Source organism: Dermacentor silvarum, chromosome 1 (assembly GCF_013339745.2).
Source record: "Dermacentor silvarum isolate Dsil-2018 chromosome 1, BIME_Dsil_1.4, whole genome shotgun sequence".
NCBI classification, from domain to species: Eukaryota; Metazoa; Arthropoda; class Arachnida; order Ixodida; family Ixodidae; genus Dermacentor; species Dermacentor silvarum.
The window spans coordinates 67643760-67668175 of NC_051154.1; the positions used below are offsets into that span (position 1 = coordinate 67643760).

At 42.6% G+C, this 24416-nt stretch overlaps 1 protein-coding gene across 8 annotated transcripts in view; it reads right to left on the reverse strand.

Annotated features, from left to right (window-relative positions):
- The window catches only part of LOC119464928 (ranBP-type and C3HC4-type zinc finger-containing protein 1-like), a 95642-nt gene that overhangs the window by 66935 nt on the left and 4291 nt on the right, over positions 1-24416 (reverse strand). For 6 of the 8 annotated variants that reach the window (XM_037725796.2, XM_049669009.1, XM_049669019.1 and 3 more), the window contains exons 2-4: positions 14442-14623; positions 12087-12222; positions 9290-9372 (exon numbers count right to left, since the gene is read on the reverse strand). In XM_037725796.2, the coding sequence (XP_037581724.1) occupies positions 9290-9372; positions 12087-12222; positions 14442-14603 (381 nt within the window). In that variant the 5' untranslated portion in view covers positions 14604-14623. Of the gene's footprint in view, positions 1-6491; positions 6805-6896; positions 6965-9289; positions 9373-12086; positions 12223-14441; positions 14624-24416 lie in introns of those variants that run through there. The other 2 variants (XM_049669016.1, XM_049669010.1) reach the window with 2 other exon arrangements.

Consider the following 24416-nt stretch of genomic DNA (forward strand, 5'->3'; position numbering starts at 1 on the left):
GCGAGAGCAGACGATGCAGCAGTACGTGCGTCACAGCTTTGTGGGCCCACGTGACCAAGCTTCCTAGACAGTGACGTCACTGTCCAACTCGGCGCTCAGAAACCGAAACAGAAAGTCGTTTACATAAATAATGCGATATTAAATTATTTACCGAGAATATATGCATCTTAGTGCGTGCATGATGCTTCATGGAGCAATAAGAAACGTTTGAAACTAAAAATGCGCAAGTCACAAATTTGATGTCGCAACCCCTTTAAGATCATTCCAAATTGTCAGAGCCATGCTTTTAAGAAACTGTTCAATGCAATGCCATAGCACACTTTAAGGTCACATCTCGAAAGTGGTGCTAGTCTTAAGATTTCTGCTAAGCCGATATGACTTCACTACTTCACAGCTTTAATTATATCATATGCCCTAAAGGTAGTAATTAAAAAGTTGATTAGTGTATTTTAGTTAATTAGCAAGATTATCATTGAATTTTTTCTTGCTGCTTATGGCTACCTAGCCATATAGCCTATCAGCAAGAACAGCAGGGGCCTAGATACGACAGTTTTCTGTCAAGTGTACCGTAAAAAAAGAAACAGCTACAAAACAAAAGCAAAGAGACTCAGTACTGGTTACAAAGTAAGCTCAAACTCAAACTTATAATTAATTAACACATGAGTGAATATGTACACAAAACCTACTGTTGCAATAAGACAGTTTTAGTATAGCGTAAAGTAGCAAACACAAAGAGTTAGCGTTAGCGTTAACGTTGCGCGCACTACACTGCGCATGCGCTGTACGCAAACGATGCTGGAGCTCTAACGTACGTACGCTATTTTCGAGATTTAGCGGTGAATGCTAAAGCACGCAAGGGGAGCCTTACGTACGGCAACATGGCGGCGCCAATCGAAGTGAGAGCTGCCCGCTTCGGATCTATCGACTCATCGGCCTGCACTGTTCGGCTCATTCATTCCCCACTAATGCTCGTGTTTGCTTTAAATTTGTAAGATGATGCTTCGACAGCGGCGTACAGGTGACAAATTGGCATTGTTTTCGATATACGTTCTCGATTAGCAACGCAGTAGCCATAACGAGAGGGTTTGTTCATGTTTGCTGTATTCGCCTCAAGATGGCACCGAAGTGTATTTTGCTCATTCGCTCGGTATAAAGCTGCAAGTCAAGCCGATACAAGTAACTTTTTCCGCGACAAAACAAAGTAGTGTGGTTGGTAACTGCCGGGCACTGACAAGAAGTGGGAAATCCGCTTTCTCGAAGCGAAATTGCCGGCGAAACGCCCCCTCCGGAATAGCCTCGATGTTGAGCAGGCCGCTTCTTTAGGACACGTACAACCTGCGCGGTCGCTCTCATTCCTGAAGCATTAAGGCGTCTATGTCATCCCAACTTAAAAAGGACAGGTAATATGGGTCCCACAGAGCACTCGATCGTGGCATGCAAAGAATAATCGATGTGTTTCGCGACTCTCAACAAAACAACACTGAAAGCAAACACCTACATGCGTAACTAACGCGACTGTGGCTTTGGATAAGCTTGACTTAGGGACACACTTACGGATTCGGCATTGGATCAGCTCGACACATTCCGTGTGGATTTGGCTTTCCAGTATTTTGTATTTTTACATCTAGATGGCGCCGTATATGTTTGTGTTAGCGTTAGCGTTTTGCTCCATTTCGTTATTCTAAAACACTACCTTGTGCCGCGCAGTGCAGCCTTTCTTTGCGTTAGCGTTGCACGCTAACGCTAACGCAAGCGTTTTACGCTATACTAAAACTCACTATTTATGCTTTACAACGTGGCGCAGACATGTAACATTTACAGTTTGTCACAAAGCCTTCCACGTCAGTTGTGAATTTAGAAAAAATTCTGCTTTTCCTCCTTAAATGTATGTCTGAATCCAGAGCTTTTCATGAGCATTCATGTTAGGCAGCTTGTGGATGCAGGATGTGTCATTTCATACTGCACATGTAACCAACATGGGCAGTAGTATTGATTGTTCATTTTCCGGGATACATTCATTTCCGTAAAATTGCCCATGACTAGCACGAGACACATTGGTATTTACAGGCAACAGCATTCCTGGCACTGTGCCAAGAAACATGTTTGGCACTATGGCAGGAATGCTGTTACCCATAGACACCAAAACATATTGTGCAGAGTCCTACAAAATCTCACAAAAATGAATGTATCCACAAATATGAACAACCAAGAATACCACCTATGTTTGAAGTCTCAAAATATATTAAAAATATTATGGGTCAACTAAACTCTTGAAATTTGTATACCCAGAAGACAAAATAGTACTAAGTTCAATTGAGCCCCCATTCGATACATTTTTCTGGCTTTATGGTTGCAATGGACCTTTTTCCAGTAAACGACACCTTTAAGCAGCCGGTACTTGAACTGAATTTGATGGGCAAGAAGCGCTTGCTCCCACCCCTTCTCGCCTCTCTGCAGTGGTAGCGTTTGACCATGCAATCTTGCAGCATTCCTGTTGGGTTTGTTTTTTTCTTGGCTTGTGTTGTTGAAATAGCTTCTCATCATTTCTGCTCTAACACATGTGCATTTGCTCACGTGTAGCAATAACACCTTTTATATTTACCGACGTGAAGGCAACATGCCGAACCGAATGTGACATGCAGGCCGTTCTTTTCCGAGAAAGCATGGAACCACAATTTTAAAGATGTGCTAGCATTTACTCTTGAACCGCTTGTCCAGTACTTTGAATCAATTGGCGAAGACATGTGTGGCCGACAAACACGTCGCAGCAGGAACTTTCATCAGGATACACTCGCTCATCGTTTGGAGTGGCTTGACGCGAATGAGGCGGTTAACATATGCATGCACGAGCTTGCCCTCAATAAAGAGCGGGCACTGAAAAGAATCTGATCATGGTGAACAAACAACCTGTGAAAGTTCTGCACGTGTCCACATGTACTGCGAGTACACTGCAGGGTAAGTGTTGTTTTGTCAGGCACGTAAAGGCTTCATTTGGCGCCCCCACCCCTCCACACACACACACACACACACATACACACACACACACACACACGCACGCACACACACGCACACGCACACACGCACGCACGCACGCACAAACACACACAAAAAAAGACAATTCTGTAGTATGCGACACTTCGTCGCTTTGGTCTTGTGCAGTGCATTCCAATGGGCTGCGTGGCGACATTTTTCTTTTTTTGGCCCCACGTAACCGTACAGCTATTTCCGCGATACACGTGATGACGCATTTATCAGCCAACAGTAAGAGCCGTGCAATACACATACTGGCAGATTACAACAGTGCTGAGACTGCCGAATCAGTCGTAGGGCATCAAGTGCAACTCGACTGTTTACAGCACTAATGTCGTGCTGTTAGCAGAATGCAGGCCTGCTTTACTCGGCAAGAATCAAGTGATGCCTCATTGGTAACATAGCATATTTTTTTGGCACTTGAACATGCGCACCACACCAGTAAAACACGTCCAACATTCCACGCTGGTTAGTACAATCGACAGCACAGCAAGTGTCCAGCATGAAGTCCATCGCAAACACTGAGCTCATCGCTCAAGTGTTAGTTCATGGTGTCATTTTCATAAGCAAAACTTCTTGTGGTGTTTCCCACAAAAACATGACGTGTTTCCTTAAAGGGCCCCTAAACCACCTCAAATAATTTTTTGAACATTTCAAGTAAACACACGCATCGAGTTCAGAATGCCGTCACGATCAACGATGCCAAACGCTGCAGCGCTACGCGCCGCGGGAGCACCACAAAATGAAAAAAAAAACAACGCCGTCCTCCTCCCCTCGCCTTTCCGGTATCCTCAGCGGTCGTCACGATTTCAGTAGGGGGAATCTGGTGATGTCAACTGCAGAAACGATGTCCATTGGTTGAACAAGAACCTACGACTTCCGGTTAGTCTGCTAGCAGGTACGCACGCTTTCTGCTCTTCCTCGTCGTGTTGCTCGTTTGTGCGCCCTTGCGAATCGGTAATTACAGCCCGCAACGCAAGTGCCAAATCGCTCGCGTTCCAACACAGTCATGCTTAGCGGTCCGATTAGCTGGGCGAACAGAGTGCAACAGTGTTGGCCTGCTTTTCCAGACGTGCGCGCAACACAGGGTCTATAGCGGTACACTTCGCATAACAAGGGCTGGCACCGCAGCAACAGCGGGTAGCCGAGAAGTGCTAAGTCCTCGTTTCTGGCACGGTAACTCGTCGCACGCCGTTTGCCATTCGCGGGCCGCCTTTCGACAGTGGTTTTTGCTCGCGAACGGAGATTTCCTTGCCGTACATAGAGAGGATGAGACCGGGACTCATTTGTGCGGCAGCCTCACCGCCGCTGATCGCTTGACGGCACCGATATCGTTGCTAGGCCTTTTCTGGTTCCCTTCAAAGCTAAAACGGACGGCGCTTCAAAATGAAATACCGACGCTCACAAGCCGCAATTTTTTCTTATTGTTGTTATCGCTCTTCGCAATAATTGTACACAAAGAAGAAAAATACGCTGATATTAGCGGCGCCATCGGCTGCCATGCGAGCACAGCCGAGCCCGTCGTCTCCCGGCGGTAGCCGTGCACTGCAGCTGAGCTGCAGCCGATGTTTTCGTTGCCGGTGGCGGAGGCGCGCCGCTTCGTGGTCGTCGATTGGCCGATTGATGGTGCAGCGGGGCCGAACTGCCGTCTACTTTGGACACCTCTCGCGTGGCAGACATTCTACGGCACTGGCGGCCGGTTCGCCGTCGGTATATGTGCCGCTAGCATGGACGTGACCGGAAGTAGACAGTGTTTTGAGAAGCGCGTTGGCGATGACGTATGTCACGTGACCTTTCAAGAAGCACTCGGCAAGGAGGGAGACCAGCCGATGAGGAGAGTAGCGAAGGAAAGAGCGAAACGAGCGAGGGCCGTTTTTCGATCATCAAACGCACGTAACTCCGCTATTACGGCACCATTTCGAAAAATTATCGCGGCTATGTGTTCGTTGTGGACTCATGCACAACTGCTACACCACAATTAAATTTCGACCTCTGGGTGGTTTAGGGGCCCTTTAACTCTTTCGTTACTGCCAAAAATGGCATCATTTTTGACGCTTTTATGTGTTACCGTTTTATTTCAAGAGACAGTAGTCACACCGTATACCATGATACATAAAATTATAGCTTGATCACTCATGTTTTGAATGGATGTAAAGCAGTAATAATTGCTCAGACAGTTTTTGAGAGAGTTCTTATGTGAAACTTCGAAAAATCACCTCAAGGAACACAAGTTAAATAATTTGCTATTGTTAGTATAAGTACAGAGAGTAAAAAAATAAAATTCTGAAATATACAAAATATGCACCTGTTTCCTAGTTCCCAACTTTTGTAAAAGATCATGCAAAAAAATTATAATGATTTGTTGGCATCAATATTAGCCATAGTAATGTCTATGCTATGCAAGAACGCAGTAGCATTGCAAAAGTGAAAACGGGTAAGTTCCTTTTGTACAGGGAGAATTTCTTTTTACTCATAGGAGCGTGCACCTGGTTTGTTTTTTACTGCATTCTTTAGGCTCGCGAAGCAATTGTTGTCAGGTAAGGGAGCATGCAGAAGCCTCCTCATACTTTAATATTGCATTTGATCAGCTTTTCTGTGCAAGCGAGGTGGTCTAGTGTGCATTTAACTGCCACTGGAGCCTCCACATGCGCAGTTCATGTACAGTGCTGCACAGTAATATAGAGTGTTGCACAACATTGTACTGTAATGAATAAGGGCACTTGCATGGGCGGTGTTCAGAATGTAAGAGATTAGACAGCTAGTGAAGCTTCAGTTGAAGGTCGATCTGAAATAAACTGCGTGCTCTTGTGCAAGTGACAACCCCACACAACGGGAAGGATTGCTCATAAAAATTTGTACATATGCTGTCGAAACACTGATGCGTAAAAGCAACACATAGTGGGAATAATAAAGTTGCACTTGTTATTAGTTGAACACAATTATCAAAATAACACGTACTCATGAGCATCTACCGTTGTTTGAGACATCGTTAAAAAAGCCTAGACGTCGGATCGGAAAGTTAGACAACCCAAGAGAAGCTTCTCTGTCTTCACTTGAGCTGTCATTAATAATTATGCTGCCGAGCCGACTGAAGTGCAAATTGGCATCATTTTATTGAGGAAGTGCTAGGAGCACTGAAGGATAGCTTCGACGATACCTCCAGTCGAAGTTTTATTTTTCCAGACTCCCTAATCCACCAGAAATGGTCAAATCTGACAAATAGTTAACGTTAAGTTGTGCATGACGCGTGATTCAGATGGTGCATGACGTTTCTAGTAGAAGAATTCCAATGGAAATGTTTGACAGCCCATAGAAAAATGTTTCATCAAAATGAACAATTTTTATAGGCACGGTAATAAAAGAGTTAACCAATATTATTGCCCTGAACATGTGCAAAATTATTGCTCAGCCCCTCAGGCTCAGAAAATTACCACGGAACATGCAAGGGATCATGCACTCACTATGCACACCTGCCCTGTGGTAATGGCAGCGCAGCTTGGCTGCAGCTGGGAGCAAGGGTGCACACATGCACATAGCTTAATTGGAAAAAAGTTCATTTACAGCTTGTTAAACACACTGAAAACTCCTTCATTTATTTTCATTATGCATATTTATAATTTTTGTTGCTGCAGCTAGTACAACTCGTTTGCCTAATTCAATAGATGTAAAGATGCTAACTAATATTAATGCATTTTACTTCATTTTCTTCTTAAAGATAATGGACTAGCTATTACAGTACTCAAAGGATCAATTAATCGACCTTGACTGTAAAGAAGCCATAATTTTTTCTAACTTTGAAACCATTCATACACATACACCCCAAAAAACACATAAATACACATAAAATGCAAAATCCTAATAATTACCTTGCAGTTAGGAGTTATTTCAAACACCACTTCAGCCAACAGCAGTTAGCAAAGGTAAGGGGAGTATCCTGAAAGTGTTGCATCAACAAATGCAGTGATACTGCAGTCATTATTGTGAAATGCAAACAAAACATGCAATTAGACACATAACAACAAATACACATCAGGGGCACAGTCAGGGGAAGTACACAGGGCAACTACCCTCCCCATAAAATTTTTGTGTAGCAGGATACCTGGCATAATACAGCATGTGATAACACCTGCCTGCTCAGTTCCTCCTCCCTGATCAAGTGCTTACCCCCCCTCCCCTGACAAAAAATTTCCTGGCTATGCCACTGCTACACATGTTGTGACTAATGAAACAAGCAACTATAATGTGCAGAACTAACATTATAAAAGAGTGTGAAAATCAAGGTACATTCCACTAAACTATAATCAATTAAGATAAATCTTTAATCTGGATCTATGTTTTCACACCAGCAAGAATGGCAGTGTTTCTTTCTTTGTTTTTGCAACATGATGCACCTTTAAAACTATGTGCACAATGGAGCTGTCTTCAGCAAAGTTTCTTGTGGCTAATGTGGCAGGTTTCAAGTACGAACAACAGCTCTCTCCTATGCCACAAATGGTGATTGAGGTTGAGATGGCTGCTAAGGCTTTCATTTGAATTTATGCCTACCTGCAATGCACAGCAGAGACATACCTGACCAAAGTGATTATCAAATATCTCCCAAGCACATATGGTTGTTCATTTAAAATATACAAGCTTGGTTGAAGGCTATTTAAGAAGTCCGAGTAAATATTCTTTAAGGCAAATCAAAGGAATGAAAAGAATTCCTTCTGACATGAGTGGAAAACTATATTTTAATATTCTATCCATGGCATTAATTATATGAAAACGTTGCACAAGCTGAAACATCAGTGACTGCTGTGTTATCTGCACACATGTGTCCAGCACATACATTCAGCTCGAGACAGGCTAAGCTGTTCTTGCACCACTTCAACCCTGTCCCTTGAAATCCACAATGCCATTAATTTTTATGCCAGGTCATAAAGATGATGCAGATGTAATGCAAAACATTAGGATGTGACAAATTTTGAGTTTCTATGCCGCCTGGCACATCACTATCCACATCCAAAAGACATCCCATTCTCAGTAGTTCCAGAAGATACACAATGTTTCATCATATAATGTTCTATGAAATTTGAATCTTTCTTACATTATATTTGTTAGGTATTTTATTTTTCTGCGGCTGTACTGGATTATTGTAAAATGTGGGGCATCGCATAAACCATGCATACATAATAAGGGCTCCACTTCATCTGCTAAGCCATGTCAACGATGGTGTAAGGAATAATGGTATTTATCTTGTTCCAACTGCTATGCTTTACTATCCTTTTATGTTTATATAATTCATATACTTTTTTGATGTGGAGTTCTGACACTGTAAATAACGAATTTTTTTTTTCTTGCTCAATACTTCATGTTCCAAGCCCAACCTGAAGCTTTGGAATAAGTGACGGACACTAAATTTATGAAATGGAGAGCCATACAATTCTACTGAATGGAATTTATTATATGGTGCAGATTGTTTGTAGAGCCAATTATGGTCTGTGCTGGGTTCACAATAACTGTCAAAAACATTGATATCCAAATAAAAATTAAGTCATCTATGGAAGTTCCATTGGATACAATCACACATACGATATGCTCCCTAGAAAAAAGTAAAAAAATTACAGGGGATGCTTAGAACTTTCTAAGAATGTGAAGGCGAAAGCCTAGTTGGACCCATAGCGATGTGGAATGAAGCTCTGTACCCACACGGCGACGTATACAAGGCGCGCGAGTGCGCTTTGAGTGTGCTACCGCCATTTCCAGAAAGTTCTATGGGGCCGCTGCTGACATTTTCCTCCTCCTCCCCAGCGCCAATGCTGCCCTTTCCCTCAACGCCCTCTAGCGTTGAGCGCGAGGGGTGGTATGGGAACGCTAGCACAGAATTGCATTTGGAAACATTAGCGTTGGCTCCATTACTCCTTTCGAGATTCCACGCACCGCCTCATATTTACTGTAGCCCCAAAGTCGTTTATGTGGCATTAATGCTGCATTCCGCTTCTCCTTTATTTTATGATGAGCGGCGTCGGAGCCAGCTGTGGAAGACGACGAATGTGCGAGCAGTGGCACGAGCGCGAGGCGTGAGGCGAGCTCGCTGACTTTATCTGTACCTCACAGCGACCTTGAAACAAAGATTTAAGGAAGCAAATCACTGAAAAATCTTCCTTCCTAACCTAACACAAGAAATTGGTGACATGTGGCCAATCTGTCCACAACAACATGCATATGGCTTCACACAACTTCCTCACAAGCAAACATAGCATAACAATAGTGCACTTACAAAGGGGCACTTGGCCACACTGTACTGGTGTGGGAAGGTGTACATTTTTGCTTGGAAACCTGGTGTAGACCCTCCGAGAGAATCTGAAACAAAGGAAAACAAAAATAATAAAAGGTCAATGCAGACACACTTATCACTCTTTTTCATCTACATGTGGTAAGTAAGTTAGAGTGTACAAGTTTACCACACTTTGTTTCAGTCCAACAAAAATAAAAGCTAAAATCTTACACAATTTCTGGAGGAAAAGTAATATGTGACACACGCACATAGACCAAAGGCATATTGTTTGTAGCTGTCCTGAGTTACTCAAAGCATTTTTCAAATTGAAGTTAACTAATTAGCTAACTTCAATTATGCACATTTTGAAATATTCATGTTAGAGCATAAGTCAAGTAGTACAACGTGTTCAGAAACACCCAATTAAGTTGTTCTCATGATGTTATTTCTAACGTGGTTCTTTTTTCCGAGCTCTGAAGAAAGCCCACGAAATATAAAAAAATGGCATCCCTGCATGATTCCACATCTGTTTTGCAGTGCTCCCAACAGTGTTTCCAAAGAACAATGCTTGCATGCCCATTGTATAAGCCAACGAGTGTGTCTCAATCGGCTTTCAGTGCTCGCCTATCACTTATCATTTAAACTGTAGCTTATAACCACCTTCACAGAATTAGGGCTGACATGGCTGCCTAGATGCTGGGGCCGATTGCTACTTTTTACAATGGGAATGCAGTCTTTGGTCTTTGATCTTTGGAAGCACAGTTGAGAGCATTGCAAACAAGACGTGCAAGCATACACTGACAAAACTTTCTTGTTATTTTGAAAGCTTTCTTCAAAGGATAGAAAAAAAGAACCCATGTAAAAAATAGTGCTGCAAAAACAACTTCATTGGGTGTTTCTGACCACGCTCTACAATTATTACAAACAAACTATCGCCCTAAAATGAATATTCCAAAATTTGCATAATTGAAGTTAACTAATTTGTCAGCTGCATTTGAAAGACTACTCGGAGGCACTCAGGATGACTACTAACAATATGCCTTTGGTTTTAATCGCTTGAGATCCATAACTTTGTTTTATAGCTTGGTTCAAGTAAGTTAAGTGAAATGCCTAGTGTGCATGTGTGTATATATATATAAAGAGAGAGAGAAGAATTCACAATTTGAAGTTGAAGAATATTTGTTTGGGTTAAGAAAACTTATTGGAGCCTACAGGAAGAGAGAGAGAGATGCAAGCGGTGACTGTTTCAAATGATTCTGCTGTGGGGGAACCAGGGCAACTGAAAAGAGGAACCGGTTGCTGAGCAAACACATAAAGACTAACTTTTGCTCAACAATTTCCAATCATTAAATAAGGATGACTCGCCATCAGGCAGCTTCCGAATTTGTTTTATCAGTTTAGGCAGAACAATTTACTATTTGATCAATCTAATCATGTTTGCATCAACAATGTGCAGTTCTGTAATATTACTCATTGCTCCTTCATCAAATCGCACTCTACGTGCCTCTGGTGACATGATGTTCCTGGTTGCATTACTGTAAAAGTGATAGTGCCCAAGATCCAATCACCTTTCATTTCTTTCTAATTTACAAGCTCCTCAGCTGACCAGATAGATGTCCAGTACTGAATGGCATTACATGTATCAAAAGAAGCCTTCTTTTCTTTCTTTTCTTTTGCCAGACAGACTTCACACAACCTTTATATTTCACTTTGTTTAGAAATGACTAAAGATTCACTATTCAAAAGACATTTTTCTTGAATATTTATATTCCATTCGATTAGGAAATTACACTATTCGAACGCCCCTAATGATTACTAACTTTTTTCTGCAGGCTATCAGTAGAAGAATTATATAAAGTGAAATTAATTAAGCTAATATAATATAGTGCTGTCTAGGGCACACTCTCCTGCTAAGATTTTCGCAAATGTGCACGTCAATAAAATGGGCTTGTTGATATCCTGCTTCCCCTGGCAGTTACCCACACCTATTTTGTGAATGACAGCAAGAAGGTCTATGCGCCAATGCGCAACCACAGGGCAAGTACAAACTACCACACAATTACATTACCATTTCTCACAGAATGCAACACACATTCGACACCCCCTCCCTTGCAATTCTTAATTTCCCCAGACAAAACACGCCTAAGCCCACTGCAAGCACTTAATATATCCATATGTCCTACTTAGTACTTAACCAAATGTCATCATTTTTAATATGAAAGGCATCAAGGTTAATCTTTAGTATTAGCCTTTAATGTTTATTTTCAAACCTTCGTAATACTTGAAGCATAAAAAATAAATTTGATAAGGATACCATAGCCATGTACAGTTGGCAATGAACATAATGCAACAATTGAGCACACGGCCTCAGATGGATTCTAAGCTATATGATGGCATGGTAAAATTTTTCACTGAAGGATAATTTGTAGCGAAAGGAATAAAATTGCATATACGCATGTTTAAGACCATCTTACTAAACGTGAATTCTTCACAACAACAGAGAATGTATTGAAGTGGATGTACTCACACTATCATGCTTTGCTTGTTACCAACTGTACATTAACCAATACATTTGTGCATGCACAACATTCCTATCCAGTTCAAAAATACTGTTTAAAAGATTTATGAGCAATTTTCCACATAAAAAATTGCATTCACAAATGTTAGAATGCTGCATTATAAGTATGCTTGGAAATACCAAAAGGATTCAATATGCAGACAACAGAAAACTATAAGAATGTTGCAGTTTAGCTGTTAAAAATTATTTTGCCATGCATATATATATAAAAAAAAAACTTACTTTGTTTTCGGAAACTACTGTTGTAGTCACAAGCACGAAGCAAACTTGAGTTAGGTAGAAAGTAAGCATGATCATTCCTGGCATAGAAGTAGCGTTTTCCACCAAATTTCCCATCTCCTGCTCCAATAGGATTATCCTAAAAAACAACAAATAGCAATATTTTATTTGTGCGGGGTCCCATAAAAGCAAGTTACCATGTTTCCTGCATCATTTCTTTAGTGAGAGGTTCACACTACCCACGCTGCTGCAGCTTGTAATGCTAGATAAGCAAAATGAGTTGTGCAAGACTCAGTGAGATAGACGAAGGTTCGGCTATGAAAACAAGTTATCGTCCACCCAAATGCAGCAGGATGCTATAATGGAATCCTTTGTAGCAAAGACAACCTCTGAAAAAAAAATCTACAATGAAAACATTTGATGTGACAAATCAAACATTTATAGTTACTTTTGCAGCATCATGGTACGTTCATATGAATGACACCCTTTCATGAATCTACGACAAAAATTTCCACAGAACTCAACTGTCGGTTGATCAGTGTTCTCATGCTTCATGTGGTCAATCAATTTATGCCAATGTTCAGTTGGTAAAGAGACTGCCATGCACAGGCAATGGTCCTGAGCTCAACCTTTCCTTTTCATGACTCCACGTCTACTCTGTGAACTTCTGAAGAAATAATTTGGCTCATTAATATTTACGTGCTTATAGTTGTCAATTAATTTGCCATCATGTTGCTAGCTGCTAGCCTCCTAGTTAGTGGAGTTATAGTCGCCCCCTCCCTTTTTTTCTGGGGGAGGGGGGGGGGGCATAACTCTGGGACTAAAGTCACTAACTGCATTAATGAATGCACAAATGCCATTCCCATCACTCATTCCTTTAGTTCTCCAAGAAAGCCTGGATCATAAGAGCACTCCTTGCTGTACGTTAAAGAAAAGTTGGCACAATGACAAACTGCCTGCCATTTAATATCAAACTTGAAAATGCATCAGGAAATACTCAAGCACTCTACAGCTACAATTAAATATGTAAAACGATATTGCCTTGGACAGACAGTGAAAAATGGTAACAGCACAAGATGAAAGTGGCAGTGATAAATCAGTTTCTTAAGTGATAACTGCCGCACACATTTAACAAAAACAACATTGAACAGAAATGCAAACTCTATTACGACTGACATTGCAAATGCCTATACCAAGTGTTTTGCTGGTATTTGCAGTTCTCAAAAAGATCATTAAGTAGCCAGCAAGAATTGGAGCTAGCATTCTTTTTACCTGTAGCCTACATATGCTGAGGAAGTTCACATCACTTTTTTCATTTAAGGCAGCTTATAGATTAGATTTGGTTCACCAATCTCGCGTCAAATCAGTTTTTTGTCTTATCCCCTACTGCAGCTGACATTGTCAACTAAATCTTTGTACCTGGTGTATTTTCTAGTCCTCTGATCCTCAGAGGAGCAAGTTTCTTGGTGTAACTTATGATGGCACCCAAAATTTAATATTCATGCGGAATTACTTGTTTGAAATCTTTGTTTTAGAATCCGTGTTGTCATGCCCGTGTTGTCACGCTTCACCGTGTTGGAGACGCAGTAAAGCGGACTTACGGGCCGGCACCCAGGGACGCGGCAAATGCTCAACATAAAATTTTGTTTCTCGCTTAAAACAAAAATCACTCCGATGAAACTTTCACAAATAAATCTCCTTTGCTTAATCTTCCAAATGAGTGCAAGCGTGCATTTTTACTTGAAACGCATCACCAATCTACATGTGCCTGAACACGGGGCATTTCACACACTTTTTTGCGCCCCTTCCACTTCGAAACTACTCGGTCATCGACTTCAATACCTTTTTTTTCACACTTACTGCCAACTATCCAGTTAGGTGATATAGTTGTATTGTGCCTGTAGACTTTGTATAATTTTCAAAAAATAATCAAAATGGACCCAGAATTGCCGTATTGCTTCACCACAGAGCACTTTGTGAGACATAGTAGCGGCCGCCAATGGGAGAGAATAAGAAAGCGCCACTCCTTTTCTAGCAAATAGCAGATACTTAAGGGTTCCGCGCAGTACTGTATTTTTTAGAGTATTTTTCGACAACCTAGGTTTGACCCACTACAGCAACATTCAAATCACTGCAATTCTTCCAAAAATACTTTACGAGAGCAAATAGTGCACTAAAACGATCGCCCACAATTTTTTAGAATAGAATCGGAGAGGGTCGAGCTCAATGTTTGGGACATTTGACGTGGAATGACCCTGTTTGTTCCTTACATTATGTTATATAAGGATAAATTAAGAAAAAACATAATTCCATTTACAAAGTAAGCTCTATAAATAAAAAGTACACAAAAATACTCACAAATTCAACACCAATGGTCCAATTGGGAGAAACAACAGGAATTCGTCCAATCCAACGGACCCAGCCATGCTCAGGTCCATGTTCAAACAACCACACCACACGATCTCCTAAAGTCAGAAGTGGTCCTGTATCCTCTTCACTAAAAGGCTTCCTTAGAGACATAACCTCAGAGGGTGCTGTTCCTGCAAAAATTATTTTGTCTCATAGTAACTTCAGTATCACATATGTGAATGTCGTAATAAATATGAAACATAAAACAAGGACCTTGTTCATTGACTCTCAGCCATATTGGTAAGACAAATTGTGCAGAAATCATCGAAGATGACTATCAATGTAAGAAAATATCCAAATGTGAACATTTTCAATCATGTTCGGGAAAATATTTTGAAGCACAGCAAAGTCATTTTTTTCTCCACACGGAGCCTTCATTGCTCTTTCAACTGTTCTTGGGGAAGGATGAACTTGGGGAGCATGTTATAGCAATTGTTAAAGAAAATTTCAAAACCTTACGCGACATTGTTTCTTTATACATGTAAGCGATAAAATGCTGGCAAAATGAATGGTAAGGCAAACAGCAAAGCTTCTAGAACACTTACACAACTTGTTTTTTATATGTAGACTGTACCAGCTATCATGCACTAAGTTAAAGAAAAGAACAAAGCCTTTGATGACGATGAAACCAACTGCATGTCGTTAGCAGCAACCTAAAGAAGGGTCTCATATTTTTTTGTGTTCTTTCAAATTATGTAACTTATGAAGATTAATTAGCAAGCTTTTTAATTATTATATCTATGGCAGTTATGTCAACATTAGGTGTTAGAGCGACTCCGAAAACATAATTTTCAATTGTTAGCGACAAGTTCTATTTTTGGAGCAGCTTTTCCCCCCCCATGTGAAAGAAAGCCTGTGATTATAAAAAATACCATGCTTGGGCTGGTTCTCAAGCTTGCGGAAAAAAAGAGCAACACAAAATATAGAATGTGTTGCAAACAATTGAAATTGATGTTTTCGAAGTTAAGTGACTCAATCCCTTATTGTTGACATGCCTGCCGTAAATATAGTAATGAAAAGTTTGTAACCAGAATTGTGGCACAGCAAAAGGCAAGGGACGACAGAAGCAACATAGACAGGTGCACTGTCAACATACAACATAGTGCGCCTATCTAGGCTGCTTCTGTCGCCACTCATCTATTGCTGTGCTACAATTCTGGTAATTAATCATGCACCAACTAGCCCAGCAACGTGTTTTATTGAACATTTTAGTTAATTAATCATTACAAATTAATAATCCAGGAAGAAAAAAATATGAGACGCTTCTTTAGGTTGCTGCTAACAACATGCAATTTGTTTCATCTGCATAGAAAGCTATGCATGATGGTTGGGATACCTGGAATATACATATTAAGCGATACTAATAGGCTGGTGAAATGAATGGCAAGGCGAATGGAGAAGCTTCCAGAACACTTACACAACTTCTTTCTCATATATATAAGCAATAAAAGGCTGGTAAAGTGAACTGCAAGGCAAATGGCAAAGTTTCGGGGCAGCTATTCACTTTATTAAAGGAATGATATGCTTGAAGGGACATTGTTTCAGTGAGTAACATTGAGTAATTTCATAGAGAACAGAGCCAGTAAGTAACCAGCACATCCGTGGCAGCAGCACAGGTGGCTATACCCCCCCCCCCCCCCCCATGCCGATTCATTATATTTTCATTATTTCATTATTAGCACATGACAATATGCACATTGTCTCCAGCAGCACAGGCAGCAAATTGGTAGGCGGCTTCCCTCCTCCTCTCCCATCGGTGCCAGCACCAGCACCGCTTTCACAGCCCTCGCCCACAGCTGCCAGAGCAGGAGAGGGTCACGGGAGCTAGAGAAATAAGGCTGTACCGAATGTGGCGAATGCTACCTCTCCTTCTCTCAACAGGCACCCCTCTCTCCCAATCTATCTACACAGAAACACTGCCAACCACCAAGAAACCCAGCACAGTAGCCAAAGAAAGCTATTCACTATAAAATATACCATCATAACCTTCACTGATTACATGCCGACTGTCTTCCAATTTTTGATAATATAGTGCATAGGCTTGGTTGCCTGTGAACACGGTCCTAATAATAATACAACACCATATGTAAATATGCTTTAAAAAGTTTAAGAAGTAAGCAAAGTTAAAACTATGCTGCAAGCAAAAAAAAAGAAAACACTGCTATTTTGACTCATTCTTTAAATAATGATAGGCACTGCCCATGCATTACACAAATCCAAACAACTATTAATGGTTTCTTCGCCAGTACACACAGCAATCTTCACAAAACAATTATGATTGCCTTTAGAGCAATCACTCCAGCATTATTACATAAATATTTTTCATCAAGAGATATGCTTTAAGAAGTATTGCTAGACAAGTTCTCCAAAACTCTCTTTCAGGGACCATTGCCCAAAAGATGCCTAATATTTAGGTATAATTACGAACTTGTTCCGAGGTTTTGTTTTATTAAACTTGGGAAGTAAAAAACAGGTGATCTCTAGCAGTCACAATCTAGAAGAATTTTTTTTTTTTTTTGCAAGGCATTCCAAAACATGTACCATATTTATTCGAATATAGGTCAACCTTATTTTTCTGAAAATAGTGCCCAAAATGATCTATCGACTTATGTTCATGGCCAAAGAAACTTGACCTATATTGATGAACAAATCTAGAAAAAGTACTGAGCAAAACTATATATGTGAGCTAACAGAGTTCCTCTGTCATGCCCGCCCGCCGTAAATCAGTCTTGAGATAATCCAGATTGGCTTTAAGAAATGCTGCAGATCCAACGCACTCTAAAGGCACTGGGGGCGATGTCGTTTGGGGTGCCAAGGATGCCTGCGATGCAACCGACAAGGACGTAGCTTGTGGCAATGACTAGCAAGATTTAGTAGGAGAGCCCAAAGTAAATAAACATGTGTCATGTTGTAAATTTTTTTCATTTTTTAAGGCGAAAGCCTTCGATCTGAATGTTTCACGGTCGTTGTGAGGTACAGAAAAAGTGAGCGAGCTCGCCTCACGCTTGCCTCGCGCTTGTGCCACAGCTCGTGCGTTCGTCATCTTCTTCCACAGCTGGCTCCGACGCCAATCATCATGCCAGCGTTCCCATACTGTCTCTCGCGCTCAATGCCGGAGGGCATTGAGGGAAAGGGCAACAGTGGCGCTAGGGAGGAGGAGGGAAACGTCAGCTACAGTGCAGTAGGGGTGTTGAGGGCAAGCGCGGTGGCGGCGCTGGGGAGGAGGATGGAAATGTCAGCGGCGGAGCCAGTAAAACGTTCTGGAAACGGCGGCAGCACGCTCGCACGCCTTGTATATGTTGCTGCGTGGGCTCAGAGCTTGATTCCACATCACTATGGGTCCAACTATGCTTTCGCCTTCACATTCTTAGAAAGTTCTAAGCATCCCCCGTAATGTTTCTAAAAAAAGATATCGTCATCATCTTCCTCATCAGCCTATATTTTATGTCCACTGCAGGACGAAGGCCTTCCCTGCGATCTCCAATTACCCCTGTCTTGTGCTAGCGTATTCCAACTTGCGCCTGCAAATTTCCTAACTTCATCATCCCATCTGGTTTTCTGCCGTCATCGACTGCGCTTCCCTTCTCTTGGTATCCATTCTGTAACCCTAATGGTCCACCGGTTATCCATCCGACGCATTACATGGCCTGCCCAGCTCCATTTCTTCCGCTTAATGTCAACTAGAATATCGGCTATCCCCGTTTGTTTGCTGATCCACACCGCTCTCTTCCTGTCTCTTAACGTTCGTCCTAAGATTTTTCGTTCCATCACTCTTTGTGCAGTCCTTAACTTGTTCTCGAGCTTCTTTGTTAACCTCCAAGTTTCTGCCCCATATGATAGCACCGGTAGAATGCAATGATTGTACACTTTTCTTTTCAACGACAGTGGTAAGCTCCCAGTCAGGATTTAGCAATGCCTGCCGTGGAGTGGTGGTGTGGAGCAGAGGTAGAATACCCGGCTTTAAACCTGAAGGTCGTAAGTTCGAATCCTACTCCAGTCCACTACATTTTCAGGCATGGAGTGGTGCCTGACACCGGCAAGAAAAAAATATATATATTGCCGAGAGCTAGTGGGGCTATACTAGTTCAGGTGCAACCAAACTAGGAAGGCCCACTAAGCTTCATCAAAGTCACTCCCTCACCAAAACAGGAATTGGCCTCCCTGGTGCAGTATTCAGCCACTACCTCCCTCATGACTCCGACAATTAAAAAAAGATATGGGTCGACCTATATTCGAATATTTTTTTATTTCTTCACAAGTTCAATATATATGGGTTGACCTATATTCGTGTTCAACCTATGTTCGAGTAAGTACGGTAGCATTCAAATTCTGCAAGCCAAGGTGTACTTCAGTTTAAAAGGGTTGCTCATGGAAGGTGTTCAACTCAAACTTATTTACTTATTTTTCGTTTATACCAAAAAAAATTTATTTCTGAATAATTCTTGCTCACATAAACAGTCACCACAAACAAATAGGTTTGTACAGTTACCTAATTAATATACCTTAGCCTAGAGCTCACTCCCTTTATTCTAGTATGAATACCATTTTACCACCTCATTGGCCAGTGTCAAACAGGCCTGGTATTGCCAAGAGCTCATCAACAGTTTTCTACAGCATAACAATGACAAGGTGATGGAATTGTAGCAGCAGAACTGCCCAATTCAAATGTCGTTGACCATGTCTTTAACAAAGCTTGAAGCCCATTTCAAACCAAGGCCATGATAGGAATACCCAGGTGATTTCATTGTGTAACTGGTAGTTGTCAAATAGAGCTACATTTTCGAGAAGGTGACCTTTTGGTGGGGATTTGGGTTCAACCCAATTTGTATAAAGAGTGAGTTACATTGGGCAAAAATCATGTAAAGTCACGCTTTACCCAAGAACTAATGGCTAGATGTACTAAAAAAATCTTGTTTACAAAATACCTTCATGAATTTTTATATGTACCATCAGTTGATTTTCCTTTCCGTCGTAAACAATGCCTGCCATGGCACAATGGCACTTAGTGGGCATTTTCATTTTAAAGAAAGGTCGGTTTCACCCAAAAGGCGGGGCACTGATAGCAATAGCAAAGCACTGAACAATTACTCGAAGGTTCATCGTTTTATAGGCCGTATAAATTGCAGCAAGCATTTGCTTATTAACTAAACAAACATGATGTCAAGCATGCACAAACATGGACAGATCTCCCTCGATGACCGTGAGCACTCACTGTCACAATGCTGGCATAATGATGTGCACAGGCAGCGGACAGGATGCATGCTTGTCCCAAACCGAATGTTTCGTGCGGCCACTCTCTTCGCTACTTCAACTGTACTATGTCTCCAAAACTTAGATAATGCCATCTCCAACACTAGGCATGCGGGAAGATAGCCTACATAAAGCCACCAGTTATCTCAGCTCCCCCTTGCATGCTCACCTTTCGCCCTAGCATGTGCTACAGATGATCTACAACACAATGTGCGAAGGCCAGATATGCTGTGTATGCGCTCGGCCACATGGGGGCAGCCACGGGTGGCCAAGGCCGGTTTAGAGGAGGAGATGTGCTTTCCTCCTCTAGACTGGTCATACAGCACTGCAGCCCAATTACGTGACCTCCAACATTGTGTGTGTGGGAAGATGGCATGCATCAAGCCATCATCCTTCTCGGCTTGCCCTCGCACACATAGCACATCATGTGACTACCAATATACCGCACCGCGGGCACTCTCTTCTCGCACTCGGACTTATTCAAGACAGCCCAAAGACGGTGAAGGTGAACATGCACTGGGAGTGTCCGTACAATTGCTATCGTAATAAAGCCTGCCAAAGTAGCTTTTACTTATATCCTGGCTCTCTTCTGCAGTAGTGACAAATAGACCTGCTGGTCTTTAGTGGCCACTGTTGAAAACTTGTGTAGTTGGCTCGAGCTCAATCTTAAGGTGTTTTTCAATGTGTGAAAGTAGAAATGCAGCCCTTAGATGTTTTGCCTGCACTTTCGTGAATAGCTGAATCTCAGCCCCTTGCATGACCTCAGCTGGAGATGGTGACTTGTTCCTATGCCCAGATCTCACCTTACTACTGTTATGATAGGCTTGGAAATCAACAGCACAACTGTGGGAAACATCCCCACATGCTTTCCCGTGTCGGGGTAATTCACTTCATCCCTGAGAGGCTGTAATATATTATCTTCCTGGAAACTCTATTTCTCAAGTGTGGGAAACATGCCCACATGCTTTCCCGTGATGAGAGGCTGTTATCGTCTTCCTGGAAACTCGATTTCTCAAGTGTGGGAAACACGCCCGTGTGCTTTCCCGTGTTGAGATAATCGCCTTCATCCCCGAGATAGCATCACCCCTCTACGCACTGAGCAGACGCAAAGGCAAGCACCCAAAGGAGAAAGCACGAAGGGGAAGAAGTCGTCGACTTGACAACCTGACAAAGGCACTGACACTTCCACAAGTTCCCCCACGGAGACATCGGCTACCACAAGACCGCGAGGGGTTATTTAAGGTTGTCCTGGCCCCCGTGTTAGGCAGAACCGCTCGAGACTTGGATAGAGACATCCATGTACCAATGAAGTGAATAGTCTTATTTATTTATTTTTTTCATCACCACGATGCACGCCTTCGTCGCCGTCTCCTGATTCTTGCGGTGATGACTCACCTCACCCCGTTGAGATCGTATCACTACTGCCTCCCTTTTGACGCTATTTTTTCCCTTTTGATTGGAAACATATACCACTCCACCTCTTGTTAACTAGCTGCTGCTTGTACACCACATAGATAGGTAGGGTTCCGCATACTTTTCTTGGTTTCTATTTCCACCCAAAAGCTTGCTGTTTTTTTGTTTATTATTTCAATTATTATACTTTTCCAGATAAATTCGCACCACCTTTTTTTTGGTGGATTTAGGGTTTTTCTCGTGAATATCTGTTTCACTAATCTTGTTTCCATTAAATGTTGTATAACTGCAGATCTTGCATTAGACACAGTAACAAAGTTTTCGAGAAGTTGTCCAGCAAGGACACAATGCCAATGGCCATGTGACTTGTGGGGGTCTTCCCCAACCCGTAGCGCGTATAATCGCAGCTACGTAGGGTTCGGGCGAATAAGGCAACAAGCGAGTCAACGTTTATTGCCGTGGGCAATAAAACACACTTGCAGAGGGAAGTCCACTCTGTATAATAAGTAGTAAAATAGGCTTGCCTCGTCGCGTGTAGTAGTCACGCAAACGAGGTCACTCACGGGTTTCAGCGGGTAAATCCGTATGGGCAGGTAGGTCAAGCGAGGTCAGAGAGCCCCGGGGGTCTCTCGGTCACGCTCTTTTATACCTTTTTACCTTTCCGCGAGGGGAGTGTCCTCCTCGCCCACTGGATACTTTCCCTTTTCCCACGCGGGCACGCGCGTCGTGAGAGGCGAGCGAGAACCGGGAGAAGGCAAAGTGCATTTCTCCCGTGTCCGCCTGGCTCCCGCTGCGCGCGCTGTGCGCGCACGAGATGTCCGCCAAGCTACCGCCGCGTGCGCTCCGTGCGCCAGCGACGGGCGAGCGCCCACGGGAGAAGGTGGCAGCGTGTGCTCCCCACAGACTATGTAGCAGTTAAGAGTGTGTGCATTTGATATTCTACACAATAAAATTTCTGTAGAAATCATCAATAATGAGTGCCACTGAGTTGCAACTTCAGCACACAACTTTGCCTTGCTCCCCATTACTACATTCTTCCCCTCACTCCCTCACAATCCCCTCACACAACCTCTTATACTTTGTGTTAGATGAGATTGGGCCAGTCTCCATAATCCCCAGCCTAGTTTACACTATCTTCATAATCGGCCTAGTTTACTATAACACTGTATCCGGAATCAGCCCACTTTAGTTGGCAAGAAATCGAGCAAACAAACATTTTAAAAGGTGGAAAGAAAGGCAAAGGAAGCTTCACTTTCATAAAGGAATTATGCACTTGAAGGTGTATATTTGTTGCAGTGAGAATATTTATGAACCACTCGTTATTTCATTCTGTAATTCCGCAGAGAACAGAGCCGGTCACCAACGCAGCTTTCGAAGCAACACAGATGGCGATATAATCAGATTTGTTATATATGAGCTGTTACACGCACCTGGATGTGTACAATATCGTGCTTCACTCTCGCCCCCCTCACCACACATTTCTCCTCTCGTTCCTTCACGACCCCCTCACCACCATCCTCTTATTCATTTATACCACACTCAGCACATTTTTCCCTGCCCTCCTTTGGACCAATAGTCACCACAAAGAAGCAAACAGTTAAAAGAATGAAACTTTACTTGTAACTATATGCAGATAGACAGCTCCAGCATATAAAACACAAAAAAAAAGTCACAGCTTCGCCCGAAAGGCAAAGCATCAAGTGCGATAGCAAACTAGTAGACAGCTATACGAAGGAAGGATAGTAGTTTTATAGACCCTATAAACTTGTAAACTTTCGCTTACTAACTAAATTAACAAGCATTGTGTCACCGCGTGCACAAGCATCTTACTCGATGACTGCGGAAACTCGCTGTCAAAACGCTGGAGTGAGGAAGCGCAGCAGCAGCGAGTGAATTGATCTTCATGTTGCCTCTCGCTTCAACGCGAACTAAGCAGCGAAAACACAGCGCACACGAAGCTATCAGCACTCGGCGCACTCTATCACCATCGCAGATCGCTTTTAAGATAGGGCCCCCGCGGTCGCACCATACGCAGCAGCAGCCGGAGTAGAACCCCCCTCTCCTGGTGCCTTGTGCGCAACGGAAGACGGCGCACTTCGCCCCCCCCCCCCTTCCTCCTTTTCACGCACGAGATTGAGCCGCCATTGTCAGCTCACACTCGCACGCTTTAACTCGCACATACAGCACATGGCGCGCTGCGACAATGTTATTGCCCTTGGACTTTATACGGAACGTCACAGCGACGGCAGAAATGCGCCTGGAGTGTCTATATAATTGCTATCACAATAAATAAACTAGATAGATGCAACCTCACATTTCTATCAGTGAACTTGTCCAGTGCATCCCACCGCAGTGGCTGCAGCACAAAGAAAAGGACAGCAACTACAAGGACCAGAGCCAGGCCCCCACATTCTCTGCGTACTGCCCTCTCTGCTTCTCATTATTGTCAAGGCACCAAGCAAAATGGACACAAATAAGAAAAATCTTAGGACTGTTTGATTTCTGAACCAAACCAGGTTACTGCAGAAGCTGCAGCTGCTGTGTGCCATAGGAACAGTGGAAGTAGCCGGAAATAGGTCTGCAAGTATATGGCTTTGAAATGTGTATTGCCCATAAAAAAGGGTACATTTTTTAGAGCATGGTCCAGAGGGCAAGAAAATATTTAGAGGCAAAAAAAATTCGACACAGTGCCACCACCGACCACAAAATCCAAACCATAAGATTCCACAAAGCTCTTGCCTGACAGTACATGTATCTAAGTTAGTTGGTGTTCAGTACCAAACGCACCAATTCTAGTACGAAAACAGGCAAAAAAAATCAAACTGAATTCAGTTATTTAAAGGAATCATGCACTTGAAGGCATATATTTGCTGCAGTAAGGATATTTAGGTCGCATTCTTTCGCTGCGCAATTCCGCAGAGAACAGAGCTGGCAATCGGCGCATCTCCGAGGGTAGTACAGACATCTACACGTATACGCCGACTCTAAATACGTATGCTGTTGTGTGCTGAGCCATGTTGGGAGATGACATCGTTTCCGTGAAACAGAAGTCTGCTGGAGACCTCGAGAAAAACCACTTCAGCGCTAACATGAGCTTGAGATTGTGTTGCGTGATCTGCCTTTGCACTGACCAATCTGGGAGGTCATCATTTTAACACAGTGGTACTCTTTCTCACCAGATTGCACAACAGGCCTCTCAGTAACAAGAATGCTTTGCATTTGCTTCTGGCAGAGGCACTGCCTTAGTCATGACATCAAAAT